Here is a 16796-nt window from a genome sequence, read left to right as displayed (position 1 = left end):
GGATTTTAATTTTGCATGTTGTAGTGCATTGCTGAGGTGGACGACTTGCATGTAGAGATAAATCTCTAGTGGGGACCAACTATATAGGTTTTATAGATTTCCGCCCTCCTAGCTGGGCGGCCAACCTCGTTTTGCACCATCCGCCTTGTCTCCATCTCCGCCACCATCCATGTTCGCGTCCACCTCATTGTCTCCTACATCGAGGCCTCCTTTGCGAGCGTAGTGGTGGCATCCGGTGTCAGATCTGAGATAGCGGAACTGCTTAAAGGCATGAAATATTCTAGAATAAGGGATGACGCATGGCATATACCTTATCATGTTGAAACTAACATTTTTAAGAGTCTGTTCAACAATGATAAAAGTGTGAAAGCTGCAGCAGGAGCCAAATACATTTCTACACAACAACTGTTAAGTGGAGCTAAAATGAGATCAAGTAGAAGAAAATAATTGGTAAGGAATACAATTTCGCTTTCACAAACATGTACAATCTATAACTATTTCATCTCACTCAGGAGTATCAAGGTTCGGCTTGCTAATCATTGCTCGCTCCCTACATCTTTCAATGTGTGCATCAACTTTGAAGGGTCTACAAATTCAGGGTGAAGGATCAAAACACATCTGTTCTTATGTTATTGTAATATATAGGTGCGCTTGAGACTACTTTGTGCGTTGATGTGGTACACATTATTAGTTTTATGTCTATAGACAAGTGTGTGTTGAATACATTGTGGGTTTGAGCAATGCTTGTTTGTAATCCAAAGTTCAAATTGGATGGTTTGATTAATGTAATTGTGTTTTGCATCAATTTCTGTTTGAATATGTTATGTTGCATTACCCATGTAATATCGTTGCAATAATCATATATTGATGAATATTTCAAATTAGACACATTATTCCAATATTACCACGACTGGTGCCATATCCTAATAGTGTTATCATCTAGTAGTGCATTTTCTAGTAGTGACCCAACGCTCCAAGGCGCGTGCGCGGTGCGGGCTTCACCTGTGCTAGCTGCGCCAAGATCGAGGCCATGCTCGCACACGCCGATGAGGTCGCGCCTCTCCTCCGCGCCGCCATCGTGCAGGAGTACTATGGCGGTATGGCCGGTGTCTCCTTCCATGTTGGGAGCAGTGCCAACAACCTCGCCGTGTACCGCGGGGCTGTCCAGGCCACGCGCGTGGCATTCCATGCGGTGGCCGCCCTAGGGATGCCGCCCATGCGCGTCCTCGACATCGGCGGCATGTTAGTGTCCGGCCCTACGTTCGACGAGGCGGCGGCGGTCATCAACGACGCGCTGGCGCAGCATGTCAGCCAGCAAATCGGGGAGGTACTTCTCCGAGATTGGTGAGGTAGAGAGAGAGACTGAGAGAGGGAGGAGCAAATCGGAGAAGATGAGACTATACGATATTTTTTACGAATGTTTGCCAGCGTGGCATGTCACGTCGGCTTTTGTTGCTTGCGTGGCGCATTTGGGATCTGGAATGCATCACTTAACAAAGTTTAGGGACCCCAAATAAACGATTTGAGATGTCAGGGATCTAGGTGAAATTTCAGGATAAGTTTGGAGATCTGGGTGTAATTTACTTGTGAATATATATATTTACCCATCATGCACCGGGAAAAGCACGAAGACATAGTATATAAGGCCTTCTCCAAGGACTGTAGCGATGAGCTATCGGACGTGGAGGAGAGATATCGGAGGACTCGTATGTACAGTAGCACATAGTGACTCAAAAACCGTGCATGTGAGTGGGAGGGGTGTTGGAGAGCGTGCGTGACTGGCGCTTCGCAGCGCGCTAGCGCATCAGTTTTGGTATTCTTCATCAGATAAAATAATCTATGACTAGCAAAGAGCCAACCGACGGAGGAGGCCTAAGAACCCGATGAAGCATGAGAAATTAACTACACAACCGTTAGTTGACTGTAAACTAAAGTACGAATTCGATGGTTTGTACTGTTCCGAACAACTGAAATGAACTTTCATTTCGTTTTTACCATATGTGATTTATTTGCTTAATGAACCGATTCATATTTTCTTCACTACCAAAATCTTGCACCTAAACAATACGCTAACGACATTGATACTCCCTCTGTTCCAAAACATAGATCGTTTTAGCTTTTCTAGATTCATAGTGTGTAGGTCGTTTTAGTTTTTCTAGATTCATAGTGTTTGCTAAGCATTTAGATATAACATATGTCTAGATACGATCTATATTTTAGAATGGAGGGAGTACCTACTAACTAAATGCAGACGGAAAAAATAAAAAATTGCAAACAAGAGAGAAGATTACCACAATGCACAGCATTGTACTGGCTACAGTATTACACACATCATCCATTCCTTCAGCACAGGGAAGATGGGACGCCGTCTCTGGTCGAGAAACAGTAATCTCAGACGGCCCAAAAAGTCCCATCGTAGAATCAACATGTAGTGATGCTTCAACATTTTGTAGAGCCAATGTGAATGATGCTTCTGATGAGCTACCATGGAGTCTTTTTTTTTCTGTTTATGCTAATTAATTTTCAACGTACAGAAAAAAAATGGTATAAAGTAGAACTTATTAATTTTCCTTGACATGGGTCTGCTCGAGGCATCTCGTTGGTGCATGCCAAGGGTTTCTTGGGCCGGCGCTGGGCACCGTTGCGCTTTTCCCGGGCGAGCCGTTGCGGTGCAGGCAATCGGAATTGTTTCAGCGACGGTCTCGGAATCGGAAGTCGGAAACCGGAGGGGATGAACCGCATGGCAGGGCATCCGGCATCGCCATTATAAAAGAGAGCCCACACCAAGTAACCAACGCTTTCCCTTTCCGATGCATCCATCGTTTGCGATCGATCAAGCGCAGCCACTCTCCATCGCTACATCATATTCCTGGCCCTGATCTCCCCTCCGACCAGTGGCGAATCCAGAAATTTTTAAAGGGGGAGGCTGATTTCTTCTTTTCTCTCTTCTTCCTCTCCTTCTTCCTCATCTTTTCTTCTCCAAAATGAAAGGGGGGCTAAGGGGGGCTCCATGGTGTTTTTGGGTCTAGGGGGGCTCTCCATGGTGTTTTTGGGTCTAAGGGGGGCTGGAGCCCCCCTACACCCACTGCTGCTTCCGCCACTGCCTCCGACGATCTCTCTCGCTCGTCGCTCCAGTCCAAGAACTAACAACCAGCAGAACATGTCGACCAAGGCCGCCGTGGCCATCGGGCTCCCGCCCGGCCTCAACTTCCACCCCGACGACGACGAGCTCGTCGAGTTCTTCCTCCTGCCGACCGTCCGCGGCGAGCCGGCCTGGTTACCAGGCGTCATCGTCATCCACGACGCGACACCGCCGGCAACGCACTGCCCTGGAAGCTCCTGGAGCGCCACGGCCTGGCCGGCGACGACGAGGCCTACTTCTTTGTGCGCACCAAGCAGGACGCCACAAAGGAAGCCGCCCGACAGGATCGCTACTGCGCCGGCGGCGCGAGGTGGGTGTCGCAGAGGCCCGTGTTCGGCGCCTCGTGCATCGGCGGCGAGAGGATCGAGTGGAGGAGGATCAACCTGAACCTGCAGATGGGCCGCGGCAGGAGCGGCGGCGGCAGTAGCAGCACGGGGTGGGTGATGCACGAGTACACCCTCACCGAGCCGGCGTGCCCGTCCCTCAAGATCTGCCACGTCTCCTTCTCCGGCCATGGCAAGGATCGCAAGCGCGTTCCCGACGAGGAGTACTCCGACTGCCGCCAGACCGCCGGACCAGCATCTAAGCGCGCTCGCGTCGACGCCGATGCCAACAGTGGTTCATCGACTTGTGTCTACGGACCGACAGCGCCCGCGATCGATCAAGGGCAAGGCTATGGCGCTTCCGGAGACGTCTTCCTCCCGCAGCTACATGCGGGCCAGCAAGAACACTCGCTGCCACTTCAGATCGACCAAGGCATCTCAGCGACGGCTCATCAGCAGCATCCCCTGCCGGAGGACGAGAACGCCACCAACATCAGTTCATTGACTTGTTGTTATGAACCGATGCAAGCTACCGATGAGCAAATCTTGGACTGGGGTAGTTCGCTGGCCGAAGACACAGAGCCAACAGCAGAGCAGCAAGAACACTCGCCGTCATCTTTTCCGATCGACCAAGGCATCCTCGACGGCTCATCAGCAGCAGCCCCCGGGGGACGACAACAATGCAGCCGACAGCAGTTCAGCGATTTGTGGTTATGATGATTATGAGCCGGCGCAAGTTTCCGACGAGGAAATCCTGGACTGGGGTAGTACTTTGCTGGCCGACGACGCAGAGCCAACAGCAGAGCAGCACAAGACCGAAGAGCAGTTGATCCAGGAAACCGTCGCCGCCGGAGCAGCAGAAAGCTCTGATGGCATCCAGGGCCGTACCGGCAAATTCGGGGGCCTTGTGCGAAACAATGGACTGGGACCCTGGTGGCCTAGTGAAGGATCATGAATACCAAGCGATACCAGTCGGCAAGCGCGATATGCTGTGTGAAAGCACAAATATTAGAAGTCACACGAGCGCAATGTGCTGTGTGAAAGCACAAATGTTAGAAGTCACACGTGTGACTGATAGTTAAATCATCACATAAGGCCCAATAACTATTTTTTGTTCCGGAATTTTTTTTGTTGCCGGAACAATTGTTATTGTTTGGGCAACAAAAAATTTTTTTCCGAAAAAAAGTTTGTTCTAGCAACAAAGCATTGAGGGGTCTGGTTTATTAGGCCGATTTTATGCCCAAAACACGAAATCTTGAAGAGGTTGGGGTGCTGTGACAGGTACATTTGAGATCACACACGTGACCCCAAATAGCACCCATGTAAAAAAGTCGCAAGTGATACGCCTACGACGATTTATTTTTTAGGAGCAATTTGGGCCATGTTTTGCCACAAATTGGGTCAAACAATCAACTAAATTAAAGTGTTTACATGACTATATCTAATATATACTTAATATTTTGGGGGCCCTTCGAATTCGGGGGCCCTGTGCGGTCGTACGGCCTGCACGTGCCCAGATACGGGCCTGATGGCATCAGTTCAGCGACTTGTGCTTATGAACCGATGCAAGCTACCGATGAGGAAATCCTGGACTGGGGTAGTAGTTCGTGTTGGGATGATGATCTGTGAGCTTAAACAGTAAGTTCATTAAATGATTTACAGTAAAACGATAAGATAAACTAATGGAAGAAAATTATGGAACGGGAATGAACATTCCCATCCCGTCCTGATCGGGGACGGGAACCGACCATGGATGTCGGTCCCTCTCGGTGAGCGGCATATAAATAGAAGGGGGAAACCCGTTCAAAACCCGATCCGTGCGTGCTGCCATCACCGGGGTTTTGTGACCGGCAAAACACACACATACACTCACACAGAGGCAAAAACAAGAGACAAGATCTAAGAAAGAGGAAGATGGGAGGCCCTAATGACCAAGGTATGTCATCTATGTGGTTCCATTTTGAGCTTAAGATCCTAGAACTTCTAACAATGGCATCTAGAGCTTGGTTAGCATCGAATTGGAACCCAATATAGCTCTCTGAGTACACAGATTATGCTTAGTTTAAGTATTCTTGTGCATCTTTTATGTGTTCATGCCCCTGTCATGAAGTTTTGCGCCCAAATCTTGCAAGCCCGAAACCCTAACCCTAGCCAAACCCCAAAACCCCCAAATCTAAGAAACCCTAACCCTAAGATCTAAAGCAGAGAGTCCGGGGCTTACCTAAAGGGCCTTCTAGGCCACCACCATCACCATGGCCGTCACCATGGCTGTCGCTGATGGCGAGCGCACGCTCGGGACTTGGTCCCGAGCGGCCTCGCGAGCCCTCGAGCTGACCGGGGCCACCCCTCACACCGGCGACCGCCGGATCTGAAGTTCGCCGTCGCCGCCGCTGCGGATCTACGCGCGGCTGGCGAGGTGCCCTTAGGGCACCGTCGAGCAACGCTCGACGGAGCTGCGCGCCCGCATCTGCGGCACGCAGCTCCGGCGAGCGAAGCTCGGGCGGTGCCGCTCCCTCTCTCGGCGCCGGCGAGGCGCTCTGCGCCGCTCGCCGCCGTCCCGCGCCGCTCGCCTCGCTCGCTCGCTGCTGCCGCCGCGGGGAGAAGAGAGAGAGGGGAGGGAGAAATGATTTAGGGTTTCGGGGGGGGGGTCGCGGCCGACCGCCCTTTTAAGGCGGCACGTGCGCGGCGTCGACCGTCGGATCTCATCCGACGGCGCGCGCGTCCCGCGGCCGGAGCGGGCCGGCAGGAGGCCGGCGGAAGCGGCGGTTTCCCGGCCCAGTCCCAGGGTTTTGGGCCTTGGGCCCGGGAAGGGGTGGTGGCGCTTAAACGGGCCGAGCCGAAAACGGCCTGGGCCAAAATTTGATGTTTGGTCCGATTTTTATTATGAAAAATTACGAAATGTATAATGGGCTGCATAGTGTTGGGTTTAAATACTTTGGGCTGCATAGTAACGGGCTGAAAATGTTTATGGGCTAAAATAATATTGAAATTAAGGTTACAAATATTGCTTTATGTTTTATTGTTTCATGTTTTTATCTTTAAAGCATTTTGATAAGTGTTATTTCATGTTTAATTCTTTAAAGATGTTTTATTGTGTTTTAGCAAATAATGATACAAATAATAATTAGATTTATTATGAAATTTTCTTATGTTTATTTAATTTTTATGATGATTACATTATGTTTATTATTGAAAATTATTATTTTATGTGTTATAAATTATTTCCGCTGCAAATAATTACTCTGACTAAGTGTGACAAATAATTGTCATTCTGGCCAAAGCTGATTGACACTTATTTGGTCACAAAATTTTATTAATTCAAATCAATTCTGGCCAAAGCTGATTTGATTGAATTAATAAAAGAAGTTCATGAAATTCAATGAAGTGTGGTTTGTATTTATTATTCTGGCCAAAGCTGATTAATAAATACTTATTCACAAAGTTTTATTGTTCTTATTTATTTCTGGCCAAAGCTGATTTGAATTTGATTAATAAAAGAAGATACTTATTTAATGATGTTGATTCTTTCTTATGCAGCGTCTCAAATTGCCAGTGTCTTAGGCAATATTGAGCAACTTAATGGAAGCAACTATGCTTTATGGAAGGAGAAGCTGGAGATCACTGTAGCTCTGCTGGATATTGATTATGCCCTCCATAAGGATCCTCCGGTTGAGCCTAAACTAGAGGATGAAAATTATGAAGTCCTGAAAAAGGAATATGATGAAGAAAAGGCAAAATGGAGCATTTCAAATCGAAAATGTCTTATGATCATTAGAAGCTCCATTATTGATACAATAAGAGGAGCAATTCCTGATACTCAATCTGCCAGGGATTATCTTACTAAGATTGAGGAGCAATTCAAAGGCTCCTCTAAAACTTATGCCACCACCCTCATCAAAAGGTTGGTGGGTGAAAAATATGATGCTACTGGCAGTCTAAGGGAGCACATTATGAAAAAATATCACATGGCTTCCAAGCTTAAGTCAATGGAGATGGAAATCTCTGATGGTTTTCTTGTCCATTTCATTATGTCATCACTGCCCCAGGAGTTCTCTTCATTTGTGATCAACTACAACTCTATGAAAATAAAGTGGGGTATTGATGAGTTGATTGCTATGTGTGTGCAAGAAGAAGAAAGGCTTAAAGCAGAAAGAATTGATCATGCTAATCAATTCAAGCATTCTGAAAAGAAAAGGTATAAGAAATTTAAGAAAGAATACTTGAAGCCTAAGCCTGGTCAATTCAAAGAAAAGAGGCAATCTTCTAAGCAAGGCCAGCAGAACAAGCCAACAGGTGGCTCCAGTGCAGAGGAAAAAGGAAAAGATCCCGAAGGATGCCACTTTTGTGGAAAAAGTGGACACCGTCAAAGGGACTGTATTGGCTTTATGAGATGGCTCAATAAGAAAGGTACTGATGTTATAACTTTTGTTGATGAATCCCTTTATATTGATTATGCCACCGAGTCTTGGTGGATTGACTCAGGTGCAACAATTCACGTTGCAAACTCTTTACAGGGATTCGCTACGAGGAGGACCCTAAGAAGAGGGGAAAGAAGAATTAGAGTTGCTAATGGAGTTGAAGCAGAAGTCAAGGCCATTGGAGACTTCACTCTTACTCTTCATACTGGCTTTAGACTTTAGCTAAATGATGTTCTTTATGTATCCTCTATGAAAAGAAACTTAGTTTCTATTTCATCCTTAGATGATAGTGGTTATGTATGACAATAAAGAGGTTGGTCTCGCCGTTAAACGGGAACAACTTTATAAAATATCTTTATGTGATGCCACTTATCACGTTGATTCCACCTCAAATGCAAACGTTAGTACCAAACGAAAATATAATGATAATGAGACTTCTTCGAAATTATGGCACTACCGTTTAGGCCATATTTCGAGGGGGAGAATTGAGCGTCTCATTAAAGAAGATATCCTCCATCCTTTGGATTTCTTGGATGCAGATGTTGAACATTGCATTGATTGCATCAAAGGGAAGTATACAAAGAAAATCAAGAAAGGTGCAAACCGAAGCACGGGAGTTTTGGAAATAATCCACACAGATATTTGTGTTCCTTTTAATGTAAAATCAGTGGATGGCTTTGATTCATTCATTACATTCACCGATGACTACTCCCGTTACGGATATATTTATCCAATCAAAGAAAGATCCGAGGCATTAGACAAGTTCAAAATTTTCAAAGCAGAAGTTGAGAATCAACATGATCAGAAGATCAAAATTGTAAGGTCTGATCGTGGTGGAGAATACTATGGAAGGCATACACCTTATGGCCAAACTCCTGGACCTTTTGCAAGGTTTTTGGAAGAAAATAGCATAAAAGCCTAGTACTCTGCACCGGGCGAACCACAGCAAAATGGAGTAGATGAAAGGTGTAATCACACTCTAATGGATATGGTACGAAGTATGTTAAGTCACTCCACTTTGCCTATGAATTTATGGATGGAAGCTCTAAAGACAGCTGCACGCATTCTTAATAAAGTTCCCAGCAAATCAGTTCCGAAGACACCTTTTGAATTATGGACTGGGAAGAAACTAACTCTAAATTATTTACATGTGTGGGGCTGCCCTGCTGAAGCTCGAGTTTTCAATCCAAATATGGAAAAGTTAGACCCCAAGACAATCAGTTGTCATTTTATTGGTTATCCTGATAAGTCAAAGACATATCGATTTTATTGCCCAAATTAGTTTACAAAGTTTGTTGAAACAAGACACGTTGTGTTCTTGGAAGATGAAGTGATTAGGGGGAGCATGACTCCCAGGGAAATTGATTTAGAAGAAAAACGAGAATATGTTCCAATGCCCATAACTCAAGATCCTATTTTCTCTGTGCATGCTGATGTTGCACCTCAAGTCCAAGGGACTATTGTTACAACACCTGTTGAAACTCCTGCAACCACTTCAAGTGTTACACCTAATGATGAGCCTAATGAGTATATTCAACAGCCTCCAGTTGTGATGAATGAGCAAAATAATGAGCAACCACTTAGAAGGTCACAACGAGAAAGAAGATCAGCCATTCCTAGTGATTATGTCACTTATATGAGTGAATATACGAATGAGTTGATGTTGGACGATGATCCCACATCATTTAAAGAGGTCATGAATAATGAGCATTCATCTGAATGGCTTGATGTTATGAAAGATGAAATGGAATCCATGAATGCTAATGAAGTATGGGACTTAGTAGAAATTCCTAAAGGAGCCAAAACAATAGGCTGCAAATGGGTCTACAAGACTAAACGTGACTCCAAGGGTAATATCGAAAGGTTCAAAGCAAGACTCATGGCAAAAGGTTTCACACAGAGAGAAGGCATTGATTACAATGAAACCTTCTCCCCTGTTTCTTCTAAAGACTCGTTCAGAATCATCATGGCACTTGTGGCTCATTATGATTTGGAGTTGCATCAAATGGATGTTAAAACCGCATTTCTGAATGGTGACTTATATGAAAATGTATACATGGCACAACATGAGGGTTTTGTTGTGGAAGGAAAGGAACATTTGGGATGTAAATTGAAGAAATCCATTTATGGGCTAAAACAAGCGTCAAGACAATGGTATCTTAAGTTTGATCAAATTATCAGAGATTTTGGTTTTGAAGATAATAAAAGGGATAACTGCATTTATGCTAAGTTCAGGGGGAGTAAATTCATCTTCTTGATATTATATGTGGATGATATACTCCTGGCCAGCAGTGACAATAATTTACTGCCGGAAACAAAGAGGTTTCTTACCTCCAAATTTGAGATGAAAGATCTTGGTGAAGCCACTTATGTTCTGGGCATAGAAATTCACCGAAATAGATCCAAGGGATCTTGGGGCTATCTCAAAAGACATATATAGAAAAGGTGTTGAAAAAGTATAATATCATAAGTGTTCAGCCTCGCCTGCTCCTATTATTAAGGGCGATAAATTTGGAAAATTCCAATGTCCAAAAAATGAGTATGAAGCTGCGCAGATGAAGTCAATTCCTTATGCCTCAGCTGTCGGAAGCATAATGTATGCACAAGTGTGCACTCGCCCTGATTTGGCATTCGTGACCGGGATGCTTGGCAGATTTCAGTCAAATCCAGGATCAGAACACTGGAAATTAGCCAAAAAGATCTTTCGCTATTTGCAATGCACTAAAGATCTCATGCTCACATATAAGAAGTCTGATAACCTTGAAGTCATAGATTATTCCCGGCCGCACCCCGCCGCGCCGCCCCGCCCCGGCCCCTCGACGCCGCCGCGCCGTCGCGCCGCCCCGCCACCTCCACGCCGCCGCGCTCGCTCAACGCCACCTCCATGCCGCCGCGCCACCTACCCCCCCCCCCCGCCACCTCCACGCCGCCGCGCCCGCTCCACGCCGACCCCGGCCGCGTCACCTCGACGTCGGCCCGCCCGGGGCACCTCGACGCCGGATTGACGCCACCGCGGGCCCTCCACCTCGACGCCGCCTCGACGCCGGCCGCGCTCACAGCACCTCCACGCTGGCCCTGTCTCCGCGAGCCACCTCCAGGCCGTCCCCGCCTCCATGAGCCACCTCCAGGCCGCCGCCGCGCCACCGCCCATACGCCCGCCCTTGTGCGCTGCCGCATGAGCTCGGCTCTGCAGCCCTCCATGGCCGCCGGTTGAGGAAGAAGGTAAGCAGAGTGAGATTCTAGTACTGTAATGTATATGCTAGGATTTTAGTGAGACTTTGGTAATGTATATGCTAGGATTTTAGTGAGATAATGTACTGTTATCTTCAAATATATATGCTTGATCAATATATGTTATACCAGCTTGTATCATGCTTATGAAATTGTGGTAATGTTATACTAGGATTTTAGTGAGACTCTGGTAATGTATATTCTAGGATTTTGGTAATCTACTGTTATCTTCAAATATTCTATGAACTATACTAGCTTGTATCATGCTTATGAAATTGTGCTGCCTCCCTATTTGAGCTTTCATTTACACTTGAGCTAGTCCTGCTATTTGACCAATATATGTTATGCTCGTTTACAGTTGCATCGCCGGCCTCCATCCCTTTGATTGGCGGCCACGAGGCACAGTACCGTGAGCCGTTGCTTGATCTCGACGAACCGCGAGTCCACACCACGCCGCCCACGCCTACACTGGTGAACCACGGTAAGCACCGCCTCATGTTCGTAGTTCATGTAACCCGGTTAGTCGTTTCCCGTTCAAAACAGATACGGTTCGAAATATGCAGATCTTTGCATATCTATGGCCGTATATGTTTCGAATTATCCACGTTATTTGGACAGCCCAAGAATGCGTAGATGGGGTTAGTGTCCATGGTCCGCTCCTATCCGAGACAGAGTCTTGGCACCATCTCCCCGTTGTTCCCGGGATACACAATCTCCCTTGCGAGATGTGTATCTCGAGAACAGTGGGGAGGTGCTGCCGAAATTCTGTCTCGGATAGGAGGGGATCATGGAAACTGACCGCATCTACGCATCCTCGGGTGGGATTAGGACATATCTTGACCTATTAGAATGTAGGGACAACGTGTAGTTGCATTTAATTTTGTTAGTACTTGCTGCCATTATAGAGGATGGATAACCGTCAGTGGATGTACACGGGATGGCAAAGTAAGAGTGCCATCACCATGGAATGGATTGAAAAGACCAACAATTTCTTGGAAACTGCATGGGGTCAGGCTGAAGGAGTGAGTGTCATGTGGTGTCCCTGCAGCCGCTGTGCAAACACCAAAAGGAAAACAAAGACAGTTATGGGCCAACATCTTTTCAATTATGGATTTATGCCAAACTATACTCGGTGGACCTTGCATGGTGAAGGCCATCGTATGAGGGACGAGGTCGTGAGGCAATGAATCGATGATTGTGATGCTGATGGTGGGGTTGGAGACATGTTACATGACTATCATGAGGCACATTTCGGTGAAGGACCGCAGGAGGAGGAGCCAAAGGCAACCGCAAATGCGTATTATGAGATGTTGGAGGCAGCACAGAAACCACTTCATGGCCAAACAAAGGTGTCTCAGTTGGACGGCATTGGACGCCTAATGGCCTTGAAGTCTCAGTTCAGCCTGAGTCGAGACGCCTTCGACAGTATGTTGATCGTTTTTGGAAGCATGCTTCCGGAACATCACATTCTGCCAAAGACAATGTATTAGGCACAAAAAATCCTTGGTGCACTTAAGATGTCATATGAGCAGATACATTCTTGTCCGAATGGGTGCGTCTTATTTAGAAAAGAGTACGAGGCTGACGCTTACTGTCCAAAGTGCAAAACCTCTAGGTTCTTGGAGGTTGACTCTGGTGATGGTCAGCCTAAGAGGCAGCTCACAATCCCCGTGAAAATCGTTCGATACCTTCTGTTCATACCGAGGATCCAATGACTGTACATGACCGAGGAATCCGCGCAATAGATGACATGGCACAAAAACAGTGTTCGATACAATCTTGACAAGATGGTGCATCCTTCCGATGGTGGATCATGGAAATTTTTTGATGCGATTCATCATGAGAAAGCTAGAGAAGCTCGTAATGTACGTGTTGCACGTGCAACAGATGGGTTCAATCCTTATGGAATGGTGGCCGCTTCATACTCATGTTGGCCCATGTTCGTTATCCCTCTGAATCTCGCCCCCGGGTCCTATTTCAACGACAGAACATATTTGTGTTATTGATTACTCCAGAGCATCCAGGGAATAAAATCAGTGTTTACATGGAGCCTTTGATCGATGATTTGGTCAAGGCATGGGAAGAAGGGGTTTGGACCTACGACCGAGCGACAAAGACAAACTTCAAAATGTATGTCTGGTACCACTACTCCCTGCATGACCTCCCTGCGTATGGGATATCTCGGGCAGAGTTGAGCAATTTCTTCCTGCAGCTTTGTGCTAAGGAGTTATCTCGGGCCGTAATTGCGGACATGGAAAAAATGGCTCCTGAGTTGCTATGTAAGCTTGAGAAGATATTTCCACCAGCCTTCTTCAATCCAATGCAGCATTTGCTTTTGCACCTCCCGTATGAGGCACGATTGGGGGGGCCTGTGCAGAATCGTTGGTGCTATTCAATCGAGAGATGTCAGAAGGTTCTTCGAACGAAATGTAAAAATAAATGCAAAATCAAAGCTTCCATTCAGAGGCATATATTCTCGAGGAGGTGTCAAACTTCACAACTAAATACTATGGTGAGAAGCTTCCAAACGTGCATAATCCACCCTCTCGTTACAATGCTGGCAATAATGAATCGAGCCTCAGCATTTTTCGAGGGCAACTTGGAAGTGCAAGTGATGCGAGGTACAAGACTCTGAACTATGAAGAGTGGCGCCATATCATGTTTTATTTGTTGACCAACCTTTTCGAGGTGGAGCCATACATAGGGTAAGTTCTCGTCTAACCTGATCACAAGTTTCCATTGTTCAGCCTCCAATACATAGGGTGAATAATCCACCCCCTCATGTTTGTTACAGAGAATTTCTTCATCAATTCTGGCGTCGCTCAAGGCCTCCTACCCCGAAGGCCCCGAAGGAATCGGATGCCCTTCTTAAAAATGGCGCGGGAAATTCACAGCCTGATTTCATTTCTTGGTTCAAGCAGAAGGTAATCTCCATTGCAGAGCCCGCTTTCATTTCTTGGTTCAAATAATATGACGAACAATGGTACTTGCGCTTGCAGGGCCAGACCGATTCATCTATGAGTGCTGAGTTGAGACAGGTTGCCGATGGATTTGGCTATAGGGTCAAGTCATTTAACGGTTATGATGTGAATGGATACCACTTCCACACAATGGCGTACGAGCAGAGTCAGCCCAATCGAAGAACCACTAATACAGGAGTTTTTACGCCGGGCCAAGATGGGATCGACTATTACGAAATATTATTAGAAATATACGAACTCCAGTTTCATGGTTCCGTACCACGGACTCCTGTCATATTCAAATGCCACTAGTTCGATCCTAAATTAACGAGGCATACACCCAAAGTTGGCCTACTCAAAATTCGACAGGACTCAAAGTTATCAAGCGACGATGTCTACATTGTGGCTCAACAGGCCATACAAGTTTATTATCTCTCATACCCGTGCCAAACCGACAAATGACTTAAGGGTTGGGATATTGTGTACAAGATATCGCCACACGGCAAACTACCTGTCCCAAGCAATGAAGACTACAACAATGACAGAGAGTTCTTTCAAGAAGAGGGCCTAGAAGGGAGTTTCGAGATAGACTTAACAGACGTGATCGAAATGGAAGTAGACAATGAAAGGGTTGTCCACGAGGTAGAGGTCGGAGAAGAGGTCGAAAATGTTCATGACTTAGAATTACTTGAGCGACTGTGTTTAGGCCGAGACAGTGAAGACGACATTCCACCTTCGGATACTGCTGGTTATGTGGATGATAGTGATGATGAGGATTATGATCCAGCGACTCCCGATCATGATGACTATTTCTAAATCATGTATGATCCGCATTATTTAATACTATGTTAATTTGTACTAATATTCTGTTCATTTGCATCTTTTTTCCAATTTTGTTTGTTTATTTTGTATCGTTTTATATGTATCATCTGCACTATATATTACTATGATTATCTTTGCTGATTCGTTCACTCATCTTGATTGCAGGTCATTGAATCGAGATCCCAGGCGGTGGCAAGATATCATTCCTGAGCTCCTTGTATCGGAGGAAAGGTGGAGAGCGTCCTGAGGGGTCCAATGTAGCAGAGGCGTCTGGGAGCCGTGGTGGAGGAGGGAGAGGTACTGGAGGAGGGGGAGGGAGAAGGAGAGGTACTGGAGGAGGTGGTAGAGGAGGAAAGGGGGGAGGAGGAGGAGGAGGAGGGAGAGGACACCTTCTCCTGTACAGGCGGAGGAGGAGGAGGAGGAGCAGGAGGAGTAGGAGGAGCAGGAGGACGTGGAGCAGGGGGAGGAGGAGGACGACGATGAGGAGGGGGGTGAGGAGGAGGGGGCAGCAGGGGGTACACGGGTGTGGTTACGAGGACCGTCGACACTCCCGCCGCGGCCGATACCTCTAGAGAGAAGGCCGATTATTCGACCCGCAGGACCTCGGTAAGTAACTTCAGATGTTATCAATTCTTTTTCATTTGATATGTTCAAAATCACAATACAAACTAATACTTTATCTTGAACACTTTTGTAGGAACTGGGTGATGCTGTCTGGAGGTGCCCACAACCGGAAGCCCAATGGCATCCTCGGTGCTTTGTGCAGGGAGCACTTATCTGGGCTCATGGAGCATGCCGGGGTCAGGGAGCCGGCCTACACGTGGGACCACTACATGGCCGTCGCAGATGCAGATGATCGGGAAGGGAGGAATTTCAGCACCAAGGCGAGGCGGGTGGTCGGGGAATTGTGGGTAAGTAATCGTGGCACTACATTGGTCAATATATCGGATGCAATTTAAATTCTTGGAATACTTACTGCAAGTATCGGTCCTATATGCAGGATTTCTACAGGTGCGCTCCAGGTTATGAGGCCAGGGCAAATCAAGTGGCTAACAAAGCCTGCTACAAACTGGTGAAGGACATGCACTATGAGGCGCGCGTTCAGGCCAATGTCCGATACATTGCCGATTACGAGAAAAGGTCGATCAAGAAAGGACCCGCAAGGGAAATCTATCTCAGGCCGGATCAATACGCGAGGGTAAATCAGGAACATCTCTACTCATTTTTTGTGAATTTGAGATTCCAATATGACATACACCTGATTACGTGTAGGTGATCCCGAACTGGTGCGCCGGGAAGGCTGAGTGCTGGGCTATGATGGTCGATAAGTGGATGAGCGAGGAGTGGGCCCGATAGCACGCCTTATGCCGGGAGCGCCGCTTGATGATGTCAGGTGCAGCGCTCCATCAAGGCAGCCGTAGCCTTCCCGAGTTTCGGGAGGTTTTGGTATGTGAATTTACTTTTTCATTATTTCTAACGCTAAATTCTGCATGCTTACTAATCATCTTGTTTTTTCTTTGCAGTCAGCACGACGTGAAGGGCAGCCTTGCAACGAGTTCACGGCATACATTATGGCTCACATGGGCAAGGCGACGTCCGACGTCGCCTTCGACCCGGCGGCTCCGCCCAAGGCCTACAGCAAGCCGAACATCCACACCCGTGTGACTCGGTACACGGAGATAGGAAAGGCGCTCCATTGGGAGACATGGGATCCGGCCACCGCACCCCTTTCTGGAGAAGCCATCATGAGGGCGGGAGGAGGGAAGAAGCACGGCCGGTACTGGCTCGGCGACAGCGTAGTCGATACGGCCAGTACGCCCACTCTCTCCCAGCTTTGGGCAAGGACCACTGACTCGACCCCGCCCATACTTCCACGGCCCGAGATTTCAGTGGCCAGCAT

At 47.0% G+C, this 16796-nt stretch overlaps 1 protein-coding gene across 1 annotated transcript; it reads left to right on the top strand.

Annotated features, from left to right (window-relative positions):
* Positions 1-3160: 3160 nt before the first annotated feature.
* LOC120653607 (NAC domain-containing protein 41-like) lies at positions 3161-4182 on the top strand. The gene is made up of 2 exons (XM_039931317.1): positions 3161-3292; positions 3337-4182. Exons 1-2 carry the CDS (start codon positions 3161-3163, stop codon positions 4180-4182), a joined length of 978 nt encoding a protein of 325 aa, XP_039787251.1.
* The last annotated feature ends 12614 nt before the right edge of the window (positions 4183-16796 follow it).

The sequence above is a fragment of the Panicum virgatum genome, chromosome 1K (genome assembly GCF_016808335.1).
Source record: "Panicum virgatum strain AP13 chromosome 1K, P.virgatum_v5, whole genome shotgun sequence".
Taxonomy (NCBI): Eukaryota; Viridiplantae; Streptophyta; class Magnoliopsida; order Poales; family Poaceae; genus Panicum; species Panicum virgatum.
The sequence above is the reverse complement of the archived record's forward strand: the minus strand, read 5'-3'. Positions and strand labels throughout refer to the sequence as shown.

Bases quoted from the DNA above. Each gene is read 5' to 3' on its own strand.
- LOC120653607 (XM_039931317.1), top strand. From the start codon at position 3,161: ATGTCGACCAAGGCCGCCGTGGCCATCGGGCTCCCGCCCGGCCTCAAC. The intron at 3,293-3,336 runs GTCATCCACGAC...CTGCCCTGGAAG, and splicing joins CCTGGTTACCAGGCGTCATC to CTCCTGGAGCGCCACGGCCT.